At 44.2% G+C, this 20743-nt stretch overlaps 1 protein-coding gene across 1 annotated transcript in view; it reads right to left on the bottom strand.

The window, feature by feature from the left end:
- Positions 1-20743, bottom strand: part of VWF (von Willebrand factor) — a 221916-nt gene that overhangs the window by 55201 nt on the left and 145972 nt on the right. Inside the window, exon 41 of the mRNA XM_033953476.1 lies at positions 9790-9894. Within this exon, the coding sequence (XP_033809367.1) occupies positions 9790-9894 (105 nt within the window). The remainder of the gene's footprint in view (positions 1-9789; positions 9895-20743) is intronic.

Genomic DNA, 20743 nt, shown 5'->3' with positions numbered 1-20743 from the left:
GAGTAGCAACATTCCATGCTACCGATCCAGGGCAAGCAGTGGCTTCCCCCATGTCTTTCTCAATAACAGACTATGGACTTTTCCTCCAGGAACTTGTCCAAATCTTTCTTAAAACCAGCTACGTTATCCACTCTCACCACAACCTCTGGCAACGCGTTCCAGAGTTTAACTATTCTCTGAGTGACAAAAATTTCCTCCTATTGGTTTTAAAAGTATTTCCCTGTAACTTCATCGAGTGTCCCCTAGTCTTTGTCATTTTTGACAGAGTAACATAGTAAATAATAGCAAATAAAGACCATATTTTTCTCTGGGAAACCCTGGCCACATGACCTCTGTCCCGTTCCACCTCCAGCCCTGCCCAGTTCTGGCTCAAGCTCTGCCCACATAGAACATCCTCTCTTCTTCTGGACGAGCTCCAGCCACTTCTGGAGGGCCTGGAGCATGCGTGGCTATCTGTGATTTCATCCGCACATGCTCAGATGCCTTCCAGATGTGGCTGGAGCTCATCAGGGCTTTCCAAATGTGGACAAATGCCGGGTTTTGGAAAGTCCGCCCAGGAGCCTGTCGATTAATAGTGCCTTTGATGCCTGTAAGTGGTGCTCTCCTCTAGGTGGCAGCATATACAATTGCCCTGTATACTATCCTGTGCATCCACGAAACTTTTTATTCAGCTCATGCCTTGAAGGCCAATAAGATTCAAGTGGAGGCGCTATTTCCTTATTCTCAGCGGTTTATAATCTTTGAAGCAATTAGCTATGCTTAACTGTCTTCTTGGAAGTCAGGTTGTTTGAATGTGGTAGGTGTTAATCACATTAGTTGTTGCTTGAAAAAAACGAACCCTAAGAATGCAAAATGGAAGGCAGAAAATGTTTGCAAATGCCCCGAGAGAGGGAAGAAAGCCATCACAGCAAAATGGTTATTTAACAAGCGTGAAAACATCCATGGCAAGCACAGAGGGCCTGTCACTGCCGGCAAGGCAAGCTGGATGAATCAACAACCAGCCTCTTCTGGAAGCTAAGAATGGGATGCACAGCTCTTAGGCATCACACCCAAAACTGTTTAACTCTCCTTACAGGATTAGTGGACCGTTCAAGCACGAGAACTTGTAAAACTCATAAAAGGCCGTTCAGCTAACAGCTGAAACTGGATAGCCCTTATTTATCATTCCGAATTACAGCGTTTCATTTCTCAGAAGCTGCTGTTGAAACCTGCTGGAAACTCCTTCCGCTTAGCTACTCCCATCCTTAGGAATGTGAAGTAGATAGCTGGGGAGAGGCGCTGCTGGACGGTTCGTCATCAGTATCCCAGCACTGAGGACTCAGGGCAAGTTATTTTTTACAGAGAGGGGTGTGGTCATACTCAAAGGTGTTCAATGTGTATTTAATGGTCTAAAAAGATAAGAACACTTGATTTTGATTATTAAAAGCAAAGAGACTGAAAAACAGAGACAGTTGCAGATGCAGGAAGCACACGCGGAAAAATGGAGCTGAGATGTCTGTTTCAGACTCCAGATTTGGTACTCATCCAGAAAACCACATCAGTTACATATTTTTTCTATTTTTAACTCTAAAATTTATCAACATCTACTATTCAGTGGAGTACATTGGACTTTTTTCTCCAGAGGTATTTCAGTACTGAGAGGGCAGATACTATACGGAGAAGTTTGACCGAACTGGGAAATATTTTGCTTATTCACTCACTGTTGGTCTGGGGGGAAAAAAATCCCTAGACAGAGATCTGATGCTCCATTCATTTTTAAAATCATAAATGCTCTTTTCTTTGATTAAAAGGTTTGGATTTTCCCCTGATGCTCCCAGAGCCACACATGAGACTGGAAGAAAGGTTTTGGAGCTGTGCCCACAGGTTGTGGACGCTTTTCTTAACTTTCCTTGAAAGTACCTGCTTAAGTGTCAGGGGAAGAGAGTTGGTTTTTTGTCAGCCTGAGAAGATTATAGTAGTTTTTGGTTCGATCAATGCTAAAGTGCTTGCTTTGAGGTTCAGCAGGTGGTGATTATTTAGCATTAGGTTTCTCGGTTAATGCAGTTCAGATGATTTGTCTGTAGAGGAAGTAATCTGCGAGGGGCCACTGAAAAGATCTCAGCCCAACCAAGAAGAGAATGATGGTGGATCCACGAAACTGACAAGTTATTCCACACTTTTCTTGACACTTTGTTTCAATGAGGCAAATGTATCTAGTAAATGGGAACAAGTACTGTATAGGGAAACCAAGCCATTGTGACACCACCGATGAGGCTGACTCTTAGGCATTGGTGGAATGAGGCATTGTGACATCACCGATGAGGTTGGCTCTTAGGCATTGGTGGAATGAGGCATTGTGACATCACCGATGATATCTCCTGGCCCATGGGTCCCTCGACCACCAGAGGACATCCGCTGAAAATCAGGGGAGGGAAGTTTCACGGCGACTCCAGGAAGTACTTCACCGAAAGAGTGGTGGATCATTGGAACAGACTACCACTCCAGGTGGTAAAGGCCAGCAGCGTGACGGATTTTAAGAATAAATGGGATACTCTTGTGGGATCTTTAAGGAAGTAAATTCAGGGGGGGGGATACTTGGAATGGGCAGACTTGGTGGGCTGTAGCCCTTTTCTGCCGCTTTTTTTCTATGTTTCTATGTTTCTATGAGGCTGGCTCTTAGGCATTGGTGGAATGAGGCATTGTGACATCACCGATGAGGCTGGCTCTTAGGCATTGGTGGAATGAGGCATTGTGACATCACCGATGAGGTTGGCTCTTAGGCATTGGTGGAATGAGGCATTGTGACATCACCGATGAGGCTGACTCTTAGGCATTGGTGGAATGAGACATTGTGACATCACCGATGAGGCTGACTCTTAGGCATTGGTGGAATGAGGCATTTTGACATCACCGATGAGGCTGACTCTTAGGCATTGGTGGAATGAGGCATTGTGACATCACCGATGAGGCTGGCTCTTAGGCATTGGTGGAATGAGGCATTGTGACATCACCGATGAGGCTGACTCTTAGGCATTGGTGGAATGAGGCATTGTGACATCACCGATGAGGCTGGCTCTTAGGCATTGGTGGAATGAGGCATTGTGACATCACCGATGAGGCTGGCTCTTAGGCATTGGTGGAATGAGGCATTGTGACATCACCGATGAGGCTGACTCTTAGGCATTAGTGGAATGAGGCATTGTGACATCACCGATGAGGCTGGCTCTTAGGCATTGGTGGAATGAGGCATTGTGACATCACCGATGAGGCTGGCTCTTAGGCATTGGTGGAATGAGGCATTGTGACATCACCGATGAGGCTGGCTCTTAGGCATTGGAGGAATGAGGCATTGTGACATCACCGATGAGGCTGGCTCTTAGGTATTGGTGGAATGAGGGATTGTGACATCACCGATGAGGCTGGCTCTTAGGCATTGGTGGAATGAGGCATTATGACATCACAATACGAGGGACAGCTGAAAAGTTTTCAGCCCAGCCAAGAAGAGAATGATGTGGAGCAGTGTCTCGCAAACTTGGTTGAGCAGGGAAGAAACTAAGAAAAGAAATAAATTGTTGTATTAAACCCCACCCTGCTATATACTCAGCTGGTCCCAGCAAATTTCCTTGCACATGTGGCCATTTGGAACCAATGTCATCACTTCAGATGGAGAATTTGTCTCAGGCCAGATTTCGAACTAAACATTCCCTAAAGTACACACAGCATCTCCACACATCTGCCTGGGAAAGGGATCATATGATCTAAAAAGTGAAACACATCCATGAAACAAAGCCCAGCTGGCAGCCTTCTTCGTGCAGTGTGTTTCAGAGCTAGGCAGCTGTGCAAGGGATTCCAGCTTTAGGATTTCAAAGGTACCGTTTCAGTTTGCGAAATGTGAGGACTGCCGTTCACTGCTGTGGGAACGAGGTAAGTGTTGAGGGCAAATGATACAGAACAGAATCCACTACAAGAAGGCTCTGCTCTATATCCTATGCAAACTATTACAAAGCAATGTAGTAGATGATGGCAGAGAAAGACAGCTAATCCATCTGTCCACATTGTGGATGATATATCCCAGCTTCCAGCCATAGAGTTTTCTGTGCTCTGTCTCTTTAATGTGGGAGGAGAGAGGTCTAAGGGCCATGTTCCAGAGAAGAGAAAATGGTAAGACTCAGGAGCAATTCTTTTTCATGGAGAAGGTGGTAGATGCCTGGAATGCCCTCCCAAGTGAAGTGGTGAAGAGGAAAACAGTAATGAAATTCAAAAAAGCTTGGGATAAACATAGAGGATCTCTAATTAGAAAACAAAGGATGTAAATTAAAGAACTAAGGCCGGTACTTCTACGGTTTGTGTCCCATATGTGGTGATTCGATGTAGGATGGGCTGGGGTTGACATCAATGGGAACTCCACTACTTTGGAACATGAGGATGTTACTGCCCAGACTTTACGGTAGATATCCTGCAAACAACAGGATGGTTGGATAGGCTGGAGTGACGGCATTCAGCATTTGGAACCTTTACAGTCTATGACCCAGAAATACCAAAGAAGAGACAAGTTCATTTAATCATGTATTTTTAATGAGAATAACTAATGGACAGACTGGATGGACCATTCAGGTCTTTATCTGACATCATTTACTATGTTACCTGGCAGAACCCCAAAGAGTAGCAACATTCCAGAGCTGAGATTGTGATGTCATAATGCTTCATTCCACCAATGCCTAAGAGCCAACCTCAGCAGTGATGTCACAATGGCTTGATTAGATGGCAACTTCAGCATTTGGAACCTAGGACAATACCAGATGGTCTTTACAGTCCATGACCCAGAAATATCAAAGAAGAGACAAGTTCATCTAATCATGTATTTTTAATGGGTATAACTAATGGGCAGATTGGATGGACCATTCAGGTCTTTATCTGCCTCTTTTACTATGTGTTATTGTCCCTGTCTGGTCCTGGAAGGCCATTGAACATCCAACAGGTGAGTTCCAGATCTGTCCACCTCACAGTGGCATCTCATCTGGCCCACGGATGTTACTTCTAGGTCAGGGGTCTCAAAGTCCCTCCTTGAGGGCCGCAATCCAGTCGGGTTTTCAGGATTTCCCCAATGAATATGCATTGAAAGCAGTGCATGCAAATCCATCTCATGCATATTCATTGGGGAAATCCTGAAAACCCGACTGGATTGCGGCCCTCAAGAAGGGACTTTGAGATCCCTATTCTAGGTGGAAGTGACAGGCTTTAGCATCACAGGGCCAGATGGAAGACCTCGAATTTAACCTTTTCCTATTGTGTGTCCCGGATGACGGGACATTCCAAAAATGTCATTGCCATCGTATGTCCCATACTAATAAAGAGCCAGGAACACAAAATATTCGAATTTACAGACTTATGACTTATTTACATTATGTTTACAATAGCCGTAAATGATAACGGTGAATAATACAAACCTTTGCTAAAATAATTACGATTGGAACCAGCGTAACATAAAATGTATAGGAAAAGGTTAAGGGAAAATCAGCAGAACACGGGGTAGACCCCAGGCTGCCCTCCTCTGCTAACCTAATTCTTTGCAAAAGTGTTCACCTCTTCAGGCTTCAGTATCCTGTGACTCTTCCCCTTCCCCACCCCCCTCCCAATAGTAAATCTGCCCACTACAGTCGTATCTCCAAATGCCAAATTTCCACCCTGTACCAGCTGCTGGTCTACAATGTTGTGTCACCCTTCCCAGCAACCCTGTTTCCATCAGCATTCAACCTCATTTGGAGCTTGAGACACATTCCCAGAAACTCCTGCAGCCTTTCAGAAATGATGACACTAAATTATACTGCGAAGACCTCCAAGAAGATCGGACAACGCTGGAAGAGTGGGCCAAAAAGTGGCAAATGAGCTTCAACATAGGGAAATGCAAGATCATGCATATTGGGAAAAAGAACCCGATGTTCACTTACAAGATGAGGGGATCACCGCTAGGGGTGAGCAACCTTGAAAGAGACCTGGGAGTGATGGTGGACACAACATTGAAGGCGTCGGCGCAGTGCGCCATAGCCTCAAGGAAAGCGAACAAAATGTTGGGTATCATTAAGAAAGGTATCACAACCAGGACAAAGGAAGTCATCCTGCCACTGTATCGTGCAATGGTGCGCCCGCACCTGGAGTACTGTATCCAGTACTGGTTGCCGTACCTCAAGAAAGACATGGCGGTACTTGAGAGAGTCCAGAGAAGAGCAACTAAGCTAATAAAAGGTATGGGGGACCTCTCATATACTGACAGACTGAAGAAGCTGGGGCTTTTCTCCCTGGAAAAGCGACGACTCAGGGGAGACATGATAGAAACCTTCAAGATCATGAAGGGCATAGAAAAAGTGGATAGGGACAGATTTTTCAAACTAAGGGGAACCACAGGTACAAGGGGGCATTTGGAGAAATTGAAAGGGGAAAGGTTTAGAACAAACGCCAGGAAGTTCTTTTTCACCCAGAGGGTGGTGGATACATGGAACGCGCTACCAGAGGATGTGATAAGCAGAAGCACGCTACAGGGCTTCAAAGAAGGTCTGGACAGGTACCTGGAGGACAAAGGGATTGAGGGGTACAGATAGGAGTAGAGGCAGGTTATAGGGATAGGATTAGAGGTAATTTATAAAATTAGTCAGAGACCACTGTTCAGGCAGTGGGCCTGATGGGCCGCCGCGGGAGCGGACCGCTGGGCAGGATGGACCTCTGGTCTGCCTCAGCGCAGGCAACTTCTTATGTTCTTATGTTCCTACTCCGTAACACAAATGTTCTTTGGGCTGGTCTCTAGGGGGTTAATTCTATAAAATAGGTGCCAACCTTTTACATGTCAACTGCAGGAATAAATAATTAGAATAACGGCATATGGAAACATATACAGACATACATCCCAATGTGCGCCTGTAACTATAAGCATATCACCCAATAGAGGGTAAAGAATCATGAATTTGATATACCACCTTTCTACAATCGATTATTCTCTCGAGGTTGGATTATTGTAATGCGGTCTATCTAAGTCTGTTCATGAAAAGCTTTCAAAGACTTCAGTTGATTCAGAATACGGCAGCTAGGTTGATCTTTGCAAAAAGTAAATTTGATCATGTTTCTCCGCTTTTGCTAAAACTTCATTGACTTCCAATAATCTCTAGGGTTAAATGTGCTTGCTTCACATTTAAGATCTCGCATGGCTTTGTTCCTTCTCTACTCCCTCCATCTTGGAATTCTGTTCGATCTGATATTACCAGATCTACTCAAACACTTAAACTATCTTTTCCTACGTTGAACGGCATTATCTATACTGGCAAACTAGGGAAATCTCTTCATTTTAAAATTATTGAGCTCTGGAACAATTTTCTTGTCCAGTTGCGTGATCTGGGCTCTCTCCAACTATTCCAAAAACTTGGCTTTTTTCAAAATTGTAAACCTCGTTTCTTTCAGAGGAGGAGGTTCAGAGGAGAGCGACACGCTTGATAAAAGGGATGGAAAACCTCTCATACGCTGAGAGATTGGAGAAACTGGGTCTCTTTTCCCTGGAGAAGAGGAGACTTAGAGGGGATATGATAGAGACTTATAAGATCATGAAGGGCATAGAGAGAGTAGAGAAGGACAGATTCTTCAAACTTTCGAAAAATAAAAGAACAAGAGGACACTTGGAAAAGTTGAAAGGGGACAGATTTAAAACGAATGCTAGGAAGTTCTTCTTTACCCAACGAGTGGTGGACACCTGGAATGCGCTTCCAGAGGGAGTAATAGGGCAGAGTACAGTACAGGGGTTTAAGAAAGGATTGGACAATTTCCTGCTGGAAAAGGGGATAGAGGGGTATAAATAGAGGATTACTGCACAGGTCCTGGACCTGTTGGGCCGCCGCGTGAGCGGACTGCTGGGCATGATGGACCTCAGGTCTGACCCAGCAGAGGCATTGCTTATGTTCTTATGTTCTTATGTTAATTTTAATTTTATTTTTTCTTTTAAATTTTGTAAACCTTGCCGAGCTCTATTTTTATAGAGAAGATGCAGTATATACATTTCTCCTTCCGAATCCACTTCTCCTTCCGAATCCACGTTTTCAGTATCCACGGATTCGGTTATTCACGATTTCTTTTTTACAAACAACCTATCTTCATTTTTTGCATATTTTTAAACCGTCCAAACCTCTCCGGAACCTTGCCTGGTGGTCTAGTGGTGAAGTGGGGCAGGAGCGATCTTCCTATGCTCCTGCCCCGTGCCCTATTTCGAGACTACAACAGGAAGTTCCGGCAGCCATTCTGATGATGGCTCTGCACGGGGCAGAAGCATAGGAAGATTGCTCCTGCCCAGCTTCACCACTAGACCACCAGGTAAGGTTCCAGGGACGCAGGAGGGAGGCGGGGGTGGGTCAGAGCCGGCTGAGAAGTTATTTGCAATTTTTCACACTTCACGGTCCGGCTCTGCACCTAAACCCGCAAATACTGAGGGAGAAGTGTAAGCCTAAGGTTTAGTTTACTATATGCAGGTACTTTCTCTGCCCCTAGGGGGCTCAAAAGCTAGGTTTTTCACCTGGGACAATGGGAATGACTTGCTCAAGGTTACACTGACAGTTTTGTGGTATGTATATCTAAGTGCCTTGTGTATTTTTAAATTATATATGTAATGTTGTAATCCACTTTGTATAAAGGCAGAATATAAATCAACTATAAACTATAATGCAGAAATCACAAGGTGATGAAATAACTTTCAATGCAAAGTCCTTCAGAAAGAAACTTGCAATAGAAATCACAGAATGACACGGGGACAAATTTTTCATTGTCCCTGCAGGAACTCATTTTCCCGTCCCGTCCCTGAGAGTTCTTTCCTTGTCCCTGCCCCATTCCTGCAGGCTCCGTCCTCGTCTGCACAAGCCTCAAACACTTTAAAATCATAAGCGACCGAGGCTTGTGCGGTTAAGGCAGAGATTACAGGGATGGGGCAGGGACAGGAACAGTGAGAAAACTCACTTGGACGGGGCGGGCAAATTGACTAGAGTCAGTCTGTAACAGAGGTGGGCAACCACGGTCCTCGATGGCTTTCAGGATGTCCACAATGGATATACAAGAGATTGATTTGCATGCACTGCTTCCATATTGATTATGGAAATCTTGAAAACCTGAATGGACTGAGGCCCTTGAGGACCACTGTTGCCCACCTCTGGTCCAGTGGCGGAGGGAGGGAGGGAGGTGCCCGGCATCACTGCACTGTGCGCCCCCTCCTACTCTTCCCCACTGCTCGTGTGCTGCCCCACCTCCCCTGCGTGCCTCTTGAAATGTTTGCCGGCATGAGCAGCCATCTTCCACCTCCTGCCGGCCTTGGCTTCATTCCAAACGTCACGTCCTGGTTCCGCAACCAGGAAGTGATGTCATTAGGCAGCCAAGGTCGGCACCGAGCAGGAGGTGGAAGATGCTCGCGCCAGCGAACATTTCAAGAGATATGCGGGGATGGAGAGGAGGAAAGGCACCAATGCTCCATGATGACACTCCCTCCTTCCTATATCACTGCTTTGGTCTATATCCTAGGAACTAACATATGGTTTATGGTTTATTTGATAAAATCTCTTACCTTGCCAAACAAATTGAGGCAATGTTCAATTTTTAAAAAAATGATACATAGAGAAGAACTCCAGCAATATATAAGAAAGTCATTATCATGCCAACAGCTGCAGACGCTCTCTATTTAATAACAAAAATTGTCAAGATCGATTAGGGCCCGAGCCCCACAAGGCGAGGGAAAAACGATAATTTTTCAGCATTCTTTTAAACATATTACCCAAGACAATGAAAAAAGCTTACCACACATGTAATTTGGTTTGCATTCACCAGGATTTGTCAAGATAGGAACAAGTCCATCCTCGCAATTCGGAACAGGAGGCAAATTGCATGTAATCAGGTCACAGACTGCAAAGGTAAATGAAGGTGAGGAATCAGCAAAAGCCAGCAAACAAGGAGATGGATATTTAGCAGCAGGCTGGATGCAAAACTGTTTTTTACAGGTAAAATAGTCCTATAACGTTAGATCTGTATTCAGCTGCCCTACATTTCCACGAGAATAAGCCCTAGTGAAGATCGCCCTCCAAAGCCCCTCCCCCTCCTCCGAATGTCCCCGACACTCCCTGACTCCATCTCTGATACTAGTGCTGCTTGATTTGCTGAAAAAATCGGACTCATCGATTCAGCAACCCCCACCCCTGCTACTTTAGGAGGCTTCGGAGCGGAGGTATGTTAGTTTCACTGTGGGAGGTTCTGTTGCACAAGGAGGATGGGTGAGGGGAGGAATGATGCTGCATATGTAGGGGGGGGGATAAAGGAAAGAGGAAGAATTGGGGTAGAGGAGAGATGAATGTTGTACATGAAAAAAATAAGATATCCCCAAAAATAAGCCCTAATGTGTTTTTTGGACCCAAAATTACTATAAGTCACTGTTTTATTTTCGGGGAAATATGGTATATATACAGATAACTTAGCAGGTACAACATAGAAACATGATGGTAGATAAAGACCAAATGGCCCATCCAGTCTGCCCATCCACAGTAACCATTATCTCTTTCTCTCTCCGAGAGATCCCCCGTGCCTATCACACGCTTTCTTGAAATCAGACACAGTCTCTGTCTCCACCACCTCTTCCGGAGACTGTTCCACACATCTACTCCCCTTTCCATAAAAAAGTATTTCCTCAGATTACTCTACAGCCTATCACCTCTTAACTTCATCCTATGCCCTCTCATTCCAGAGCTTCCTTTCAAATGAAAGAGACTTGACTCATGCACATTTACGCCACGTAGGTATTTAAATGTCTCTATCATATCTCATCTCTCCCACCTTTCCTCTAAAGTATATATATTGAGATCTTTAAATCTGTCCCCATACGCCTTATGATGAAGACCATCGACCATTTTAGTAGCCTTCCTCTGGACCAATTCCATCCCTTTTATATCTTTTTGAAGGTAGGGCCTCAGAATTGTACACAATATTCTAAATGAGGTCTCACCAGAGTCTTATACAGGGGCATCAATACCTCCTTTTTCCTACTGACCATACCTCTCCCTAGCATCCTTCTAGCTTTTGCCATCACCTTTTCAACCTGTTTGGCCACCTTAAGATCAACACATACAATCACAACAGAGGGTAGTGGTTAATGGAGATTGCTCTGAGTAAAGGGATGCTACCACATCTAACACATATCCTCTATCCCAGTGATTCCCAACCCTGTCCTGGAGGAACACCAGGCCAATCGGGTTTTCAGGCTAGCCCTAATGAATATGCATGAGAGAGATTTGCATATGATGGAAGTGATAGGCATGCAAATTTGCTTCATGCATATTCATTAGGGCTAGCCTGAAAACCCAATTGGCCTGGTGTTCCTCCAGGACAGGGTTGGGAACCACTGGTCTAAGGTACTTAAGATCAGGGATTGAACCAGCAGTCTGACAAGACCTACCTCTAGTGAATCCATGTTGCCTCTGGTGCTGTAATCCACCAGATTCTAGAAACTTCACCATTCTCTGTTTTAAAAGCGTTTCCATTAATTTGCTTACCACAGAAGTCAGACTTACTGGCCTGTAATTCCCTATGTCTTCCTTACTTTCACTTTGTATAGAGGGACCACATTTGCCCTTCTCCAGTCCTCCAGTACCACTCCCGACTCTAAAGAAGCATGGAAAAGGTCAGTCAGCAGAGCCAACAGAACTTCCCTAAGTTCCTTCAGCACCCTCGGATGTACACCATCCAGCCCAATCGCTATGTCTAGCTTTAATTTAGCTAGCTCCTCATGAACACAACCCTCTGAAAATCAATCAGAGTCTATTACTCCTCCATCCCTATTCACATTTGTCTTCTGTGGTCCCGTTTCCAGCGCTTCAACCGTGAACACAGAACAGAAATATTTGTTAAACAAATCAGCCTTTTCTTTATCAGCTTCTACATATTTCTCCCCTTCACTCTTGAATCTCACAATGACACTTTTGAACATCTTCCTATCACTAATATATCTACAAAAAAATGTCTTGTCTCTCCTTGTTACCGTATCAGCTATTTTTTCTTCCATTTGTATCTTTGCTTTCCTGACTACTTGACCATCCTCTCTTAACTTTTCCAGATATTTTTGCCTGTCTTCCTCGTTCTATAGTTATTTCTTTGGTTGAGTCCTACAGAGAACAGCTGAAACCTCTGCTTCCACCCAACTCAGAACATACATTCTAGTCAATCAGTAACTTGATGGGGTTGGTGGGGTGGGGCTGGAAATTCATAAGTTTTGCAGCTACATTACCTTGTTTTTATGGATTGTCTCATCATAAGAACATAAGAGTTGACGTACTGGGAGTTGATGAAGGTCCATCAAGTCCAGTATCCTGTTTCCAACAGTGGCCAACCCAGGCCCCAAGTACCTAGATAGATCCCAAGTAGAAAAATAGATTTTATGCTGCTTATCCTAGAAATAAGCAGTGGATTTCCCCAACCCATCTCAATAATGGCCTATGAACTTCTCTTTTAGGAAATTATCCAAGCCTTTTTTAAACCCCGCTAAGATAACTGATTTCACTACATTTGCAGTCAACGAATTCCATAGTTTATTTATTTAAAAATTTATATACCGCATTAAAACTATGCAGTTTACAAGATTACATGCATACATATTAAAAATACTAACATATTTCACGTTGTATGAAGAAATATTTTCTCCATTTGTTTTAAACCTACTACTCAGTAGCTTCATCACATTCCCCCTAGTCCTAGTATTTTTAGAAAAGTGAACAAGTGATTCACATGTACCCTTTCCACTCCACTCAGTATTTTATAGACCTCTATCATATCACCCCTGTGCCGTCTCTTCTCCAAGTTGAAGAGCCCTAGCCACTTTAGCCTTTCCTCATAGGAAAGTCGTCCCATCCCTTTTATCATTTTTGTTGCCCTTCTCTATACCTTTTCTAATTCCGCTATATATTTTTTGAGATACGGCAACCAGAACTGCACACAGTATTTGAAGTGCGGCCGTACCATAGAGCGATACAAGGGCATTATTACATTTTTATCTTTGTTTTCCATTCCTTTCCTGATCATTCCTAACATTCCCTTTGCTTTCTTAGCAGCCGCCATACATCGAGCTGAGGGGTCAACGTATCCTCAACGATGACACCTAGATCCTTTTCCTGAGCAGTGACTCCTTAACTTAGAGCCCAGCATCACGTAGCTATAGTTCGGGTTCCTCTCTCCCACAAGCATCACTTTTGCACTTGCTCACATTAAACGCCATCTGCCATTTTGACACCCAGTCTTCCAGCCTACAAGGTCCTCTTCCAATTTTTCACAATCCTCTTGCAATTTAACAACTTTGAACAACTTTGTATCATCAGCAAATTTAATTATCTTACTAGTTATTCCCATCTCTAGACTCCTGGGGAACCTCATAATCGAAAGTGAAAAACATCCAAAAACCGGCCTAAGTCAGCACTTGGATGATCATAAACGAAAGACGTCCAAATGCCGATAATCAAACCGGGTTTTGGACGCATATCTAAACGACCTAGGCCTTCATAGTGCCACTGAACGACCATAGCTTAAAAGGGCATTTCAGGAGGAGTGTCGAGGACGGGATTTGGGCAGGATGTGGGCAGGCTTAGACTTAGTCGTACTGCATGTATAACTGAAAGTTTTACAACAGAGCCTAGACGGAACTTGGACGTTGTGACTTAGACCATTTAAAACATGGTCTAAGTCACAAAAACCCACCTAAAGTTACCAGATAAGCACTGCAAACACATAATACAGACCCCCACACACTACTCCAGTGATCCCCCCAAACCCCATAAAAATCGTAATCACACCTTTAAAATTCAGCTTCAAGACCATCATCACCTGGCAGCCTGGCATAGGAAAGCCTAGTCGTCCAGCACAGAGGTGGCTTAAGCCGTCGTGGGGGTAGGTTAGTGACGCATAGAGAGGAGGACCCTTGCCCATAAGCCCCTGTAATCACTGCATTGATCCTTAAACATGTGCACTCCCCTATACACCCCCAAAACCCTTTTGTACTGGCATATAAGTGGCTCCTGCAGCCATAAGGGCTATTGGGGTGGTAGATAAGTGGGTCTAGGGGATTCTGGAGGTGGTTTGGGGGGCTCACCATGACCTATAAGGGAGCTGTAGTGAGGAGAAGACATGGCACCCTTTTTGTGAAGTTCACAGAAGTGCCCTGAAAGGTACCCCACTATTTAGGTGCCATGTCTAGGTGTTCAGTCCATCACTTTGCAGATCCCTCCCACGTCCAACAGGGCTTGTTCTAGGCGTTTTTGACTTGAATGAAAAGTTGGACGAAAATGTGGTAGAAAGATGGATGATTTAGTGACTTGGACGATCAGATCGGCAGGACGTATACTTAGGCGATTTTCGAAAGGGAAAAAAATTTGGACATATTTTTCGAAAATGTGTCCTAAGCTGTTTTTTACTTTAGACGACTGGCAACTTAGACGAAAACGGACTTAGACGTTCCTTTCGATTATGCCCCTCTTTGGCACTTGGCAAGAGTTAAATATATATTTTGTTATTACATACTTCTGCATCAGGAGTCCAGTGTTAAAAACAGCGCGCTGATAAGAGTGGACTCCTGATGCAGGCTATGTAGCCCGAAACACGGTCCGTGTCGAGTCCATGATTTCCCACAGGATCTGCCACATGGTTTCATGATTGACAAGACTACTGTATGGATGGATTTTATGTTTGGTTGCTAATAAAGTGGGTTTTGAAGACCAGGCGCGCTCTGCTCTCTTCTATTGGACCTTGGGTTTAGTCGCGCAGAGGTGATCGTCTCAAAATTCCATGCCTAACTTTAGGCGACAGTCTTACGCCTACTAAAACCTGGCAGTATTCCACAACTTCTCGTGCAACTTTTTGGGAATGCCCCTGACATGCCCCCCCCCCCCTTTGAGTTATGCTGGTAGAGTTGGGCACCATGCCTTATAGATGCACGCAAGACAGATGTGTACCAGTTGTTGATAGTTAAGGGCTTGTTACTCTTGGGTACGTGCTCAAAGCCTCCTTTTCTCTAGCTGTGCTAGAGGTTTTGGGTGCAGACCGGCGAGGTAAGAGCTCTGACGCTTATAGGAATTCTATGAGCATATACCATGTTGGCTCATGCTAAACACCTCTAGTGCAGCTTGATAAAGGAGGGGGTGGGGCAAATCTGGCCATCTATAGAATTCACTACTACTATTAATAATTTTTACAGTGCTATATGGTGTATATTTTCTCTGGGGTTGTTTGGGGGTTTTTTGTACCCAGGGCAAGGAGCTGTGGTGGGACTTGAACCCAGTTCCCCAGGATCACAATCCACTGCACTAACCATTAAGCTACTCCTCTTGTATCCATGGGAGTAATATATGCATTTAAAGTTAGAAGGTGGCTCTCCAACTGCACGGAGTGAGGAGAGAAGGCCCCCCCCCCCCCCCCCCCCCACGTGTGCAATGAAAAGCTTTATGAAATCCAACTAACTGTAAAATTGGATTAGAGTTTGGCATTATGAGTCTTTAAATAAGATGTTATTGGAAAGAATGTGCTGGGTTTGTTGGTTTTTGTTTTTATTAAGTTACTGGAGCATTAACTACCTGTGAAGCCTGGGATTTCTGTTTACTTTCTACATTTTAAAAATCTTGTTTTAGAAGCCCCCGACCCACTTTCTTCAGCCTGTCTCGAGTGGCATGGACTGTCCTATCTGCTCCACAAGGGTATAAGTTTAAGTTTAAGTTAAGTTTAAGTTTAAGTTAAGTTTAAGTTTAAGTTTATTAGTTTAAGTTTATTAGGATTTTATATACCGCCTATCAAGGTTTTCTAAGCGGTTTTTACAATCAGGTACTCAAGCATTTTCCCTATCTGTCCCAGTGGGCTCACAATCTGTCTAACGTACCTGGGGCTATGGAGGTATCTTGGGGCTATGGAGGTATCTTGGGGTTCCTATACATTTCACATGGCAGTTGCTGAGCCCTGTTCAAAGAATCACTTCAACAAGTCCACCACACCATCTGGTCACCTACGGCCACTTCAGAACCCAGTACCCAGACATTTCCTCTTTTTAGAGGACATGTCCGGGTGTCCGAACGGATTTTCAAAACCGGCACTTTGTCCGGGTTTTGAAAAGCTTCCGGCTCGGGACCGCGCCGGGAGGGCACCTGCGCGTGCGTGGAAGCAATGCGGTGACATCACGCACATGCACGCGTGCATGCGACATCATCGTGAGCGTGCGCAGATGCCCTCCTCACACGGCTCCAAGTACAAGAACAGGTTGAGGGAGGGGGCTGTGGGGGCGAGGCTGGGTAAAACTGGGTGAGCCTGGGGGGCGGAGCCATGGGTCCAGATTTTACACTAGTAAACTCTGGTAACCCTAAACCCGCCTGCCCCGCAAGGGGATAGCGCTGAGTGCCAGAGGCAGCCCTGTAGGGTGCCCTTGTCTGAGCGTGCGGCATTGAAAAATTCAGGTCTAATTCCATAAGGAGAATAGGAATGACCAAAGTGACTTCCATCGGTCAAGGAAAAACATGAAGCCTCTTCTTTTTTTTTTCATAGAATGTTGAGGTAGGGATTGGAACGTCCGCGTTCATAAAAAGTTTACTATCCTGCACCTAGGGGTTGCCTTCAGGGAGATTTACAATCTAAAAACATGTATAATAATTAAAAACAAAATTCAGATTCACATGAAATAAAGGAGAGAGGGAGAGAACTACAAATTGTAAAAGAAAAGCTGGAAGGACAACACATTGGGATTTTTTACTCGTTTGCCTAGTACCAGCAGCGCCGTCTGGTAACACCGAAATTAATATGCATCAGAAAAAAGAAACGTTTTCAGGACTACTTTAAACCTATCAATAGAGCGAGAATGGTAAGGAATTCCAAACCTTTGGGCCATTAACAGAAAAAACAGAGCCTCTGACGTGCTCTTGGACTATTTCCCGATAAGATGGAACTACGAGGAGTTGTTTGTTTGCCGATCGTAGATGTCTTACTGACGTATATGGGCTTAACAGTCGTACAAGATAAAGTGGCTCTTCTGTCGTTAATACGTTAAAAGTTATTAAGAGTAATTTATATATAACGGGCAGCCGATGAGCTTCTTTCAGAAAGGACATTCACCATTCTCGCCTACCAGAACGTACGCAGGTAAGGCTAGTCTCAGTTAAGGCGCTGGTCTTTGACCTAAGGGCCGCCGCGTGAGCGGACTGCTGGACACGATGGACCACTGGTCTGACCCAGCAGTGGCAATTCTTTTCTTTTTTTTGTAAATCTTTATTCATTTTTATACGTACAATAAGTGTGATAATACATAAACACATTTGCACATTGAGAATATCACTTAATATTCAGCAATAATACCAATCATAAAATCTTATCTCCCTCCCTTCCCAACCCTTCATAATAAGTCTGACCCAGCAGCGACAACTCTTATGTTCTTATGTACTTTGCAAAAAGCTCTGCTGAACTGGAACCTTTTGTAAAACGTGTCTAAGGACGCATTTCCCAGCATGCACAGCAGAAGCAGCCATTTTAGACCACAACCTGTTCAAAAAATGACAGCTTCACTCAGGGCTGGGCACATTAGTGCAGGTTAACCACACATGCAGGGGTCAAAGCACCGGCGGTGTTTGCTGGTGCTTACACAGGTAAGTGCTGGATTTCACAAAGCTGCACCTACAAAGGAGCCAATTAGGGAGGATGCAAAAGAAGCATTTTCGATTAATTTAGCTTTCTTTGACACCACAGATGGGAGCACAATTGCCCCCCTCAGTTCCTGAGGAGACCCGAGGTCCAAAATCCAAATGAGAAGGTAGCTGCTGGCGTGCGCACGTGTAAACACATTTCTTTCCACATGTGGAGGCTACTAACTTATTTTTCACCAAGAGCTCGAGATAAGTCGCTTTCAAGTACACAAGGGATTTCCCGGTCTTGAGAGACTCATAAGAGGGCAAATCTATAACATGGCAGTAAAAGGTAGGCTTAGAAGCTTAATAATGACTTATGGATATATATCAAAACTTTATAGATCATGCATAAGCAGATACACCCAACAAATCTCTTTAAGTGTTTATAGGACCGTCACAGTTTGTTTGATTGAGAATTTTTTAAGAACATCAGAATAGCCTTACTGGGTCAGACCAAAGGGCCATCAAGCCAGTAGCCCATTCTCACGGTGACCAATCCAGGTCCCTAGTACCCAGCCAAAACCCACGGAGTAGCAACATTCCATGCAGAATCCCAAGAAATAGTAAGATTCCGGAATCCCAAAGAGTAGCAACGTTCCATACAGAATTCCAAGGAATAGCAAGATTGCAGAATCACAAAGAGTAACAAGATTCTAGAATCACAAAGAGTAGCAACATTCCATGCAGAATCCCAAGGAATAGCAAGATTCTGGAATCCCAAAGAGTAGCAACATTCCATGCAGAATCCCAAGGAATAGCAAGATTCTAGAATCACAAAGAGTAGAAATATTCCATACAGAATCCCAAGGAATAGCAAGATTCCGGAATCCCAAAGAGTAGCAACATTCCATACAGAAACCCAAGGATTAGCAAGATTCTGGAATCCCAAAGAGTAGCAACATTCCATACAGAAACCCAAGGAATAGCAAGATTCCGGAATCCCAAACAGTAGCAACATTCCATACAGAATCCCAAGGAATAGCAAGATTCCGGAATCCCAAAGAGTAGCAACATTCCATACAGAAACCCAAGGATTAGCAAGATTCTGGAATCCCAAAGAGTAGCAACATTCCATACAGAAACCCAAGGAATAGCAAGATTCCGGAATCCCAAACAGTAGCAACATTCCATACAGAATCCCAAGGAATAGCAAAATTCCGGATTCCCAAAGAGTAGCAACAATCCATACAGAAACCCAATGAATAGCAAGATTCTGGAATCCCAAAGAGTAGCAACATTCCATACAGAATCCCAAGGAATAGCAAGATTCCGGAATCCCAAAGAGTAGCAATACTCCATACAGAATCCCAAGGAATAGCAAGATTCCGGAATCACAAAGAGTAACAAGATTCTAGAATCACAAAGAGTAGCAACATTCCATGCAGAATCCCAAGGAATAGCAAGATTCCGGAATCCCAAAGAGTAGCAACATTCCATGCAGAATCCCAAGGAATAGCAAGATTCCGGAATCCCAAAGAGTAGCAACATTCCATACAGAAACCCAAGGAATAGCAAGATTCTGGAATCCCAAAGAGTAGCAACATTCCAATGCTACCGATACAGGGCAAGCAGAGGCTTCCCCCAAAATACCATTGATCGTCATCAGTCCAACACTTTATGGTTTTCACTATAGCATTATCATTTGTTCTTGATATGGGTAAAATGGCAATTGGCTGGTCTTTTAATTACAGCACTATGCCGTTCTAAGGCTCACTCCAATTAATTAGAACTGCAAGTTTTAAATACACTGACTCTCAGCGCAACTCAACTTAAATAGGGTGCAGTCCAGACTCCCTGGAGGGCGAGATATGTGGAGGAAGGAAAACAGAATATCTGACCCAGAGGACTGAGAACTACTGCGATGAACCCAAACTGCCACTTTTCTGCTGAATTAACAATGAGGTTTTTTAGGAAAGAGTTTACATTTTTCTCATGCTGTAATTTACAAGAATCTGAAGAGACTCACGGAGTATGTGATTAGCAATTTTCCTCGCTCAGTTTTGGGTGGCAAGGGACCCTCTATTCTTGACCCACTTTGACATGACATTCGGAGAAGTGACCTACATGGTTGGAAAACTCTTGGACTGCAACAAGGAACGTATCATTTTTCCTGGTGCTCCCATACGGAAGTGCCAGAACTGAACAGAGAGCCCCCCGTTCTCTTCAGGACTGAAACGCTGCACTCCAACCCCAGTAGGTGCATTTCAAGCCCAATAAATGTTCCAGTGTGTTGCCACACCATGTTTTTCTCCATGGCAACATTACACAAATGATTGGGCAAGAGACAGAGACACAAGATTGTAAAAGAAATATATTCTCGTGAAAAGAAAGAAAAAGATAATTAAGCTACAAGAATAGGAAACCACAACCAAAGAGGATTTTTTTAGAAGAAGAATTTGAGCCCTGCCTCTCCCTTCTTCAAGGACGACTTGTCCATATTAAACACAACACAGAGATTATGTGTCTGTCTGTTAATCGTAAAACAAGCGCTGAAAGAGTTTGTAATGTAGTGTGAGATTTTCTTACGCAAACTTCCAGGTAAACAAAGGTACTGAACTGCACGGAGGTAATTTCGGTCTGAGACAAAAAGACTCCAGGCTTATTAAAGATTAATTGAACCACACCTCCCTTTCCCCCCCCCCCCCCCCCCTCTCGTTTCTGACATGCGAGCTTACGGCACATCAGCACAATATCAGGGAATACAGCTTTTGATGCTGGCTAGTTACACAAGCTAAACGCAGGAGGCAAAGTTAACCCCAGTAGAGTATAACAAATACGGTTCAAATTAGAGAATGATACAGTGACAAAATTCATCACCATTCCCGTCCCCGCGGATAACCGCAGGAAACCATCTTCATGTCATTCTTTAAGGAGAGAGGGAAGAATCAGAGTATGAATGGCCACAGCCACTGACCCGCAAGCTTTGCTTTGAAGAATGCTGGTGTAGAAGGACCGAGGTTGAAACAGACACTACAGAATGACAGTCTCTGGTATCCAGAGCAGATATTGTGATGTCATAATGCCTCATTCCACCAGTGCCTAAGAGCCAATCACATCAGTGATGTCAC

This window comes from Geotrypetes seraphini, chromosome 7, assembly GCF_902459505.1.
Source record: "Geotrypetes seraphini chromosome 7, aGeoSer1.1, whole genome shotgun sequence".
Classification (NCBI taxonomy): Eukaryota; Metazoa; Chordata; class Amphibia; order Gymnophiona; family Dermophiidae; genus Geotrypetes; species Geotrypetes seraphini.
This window is presented reverse-complemented; position numbering and strand designations above follow the sequence as displayed.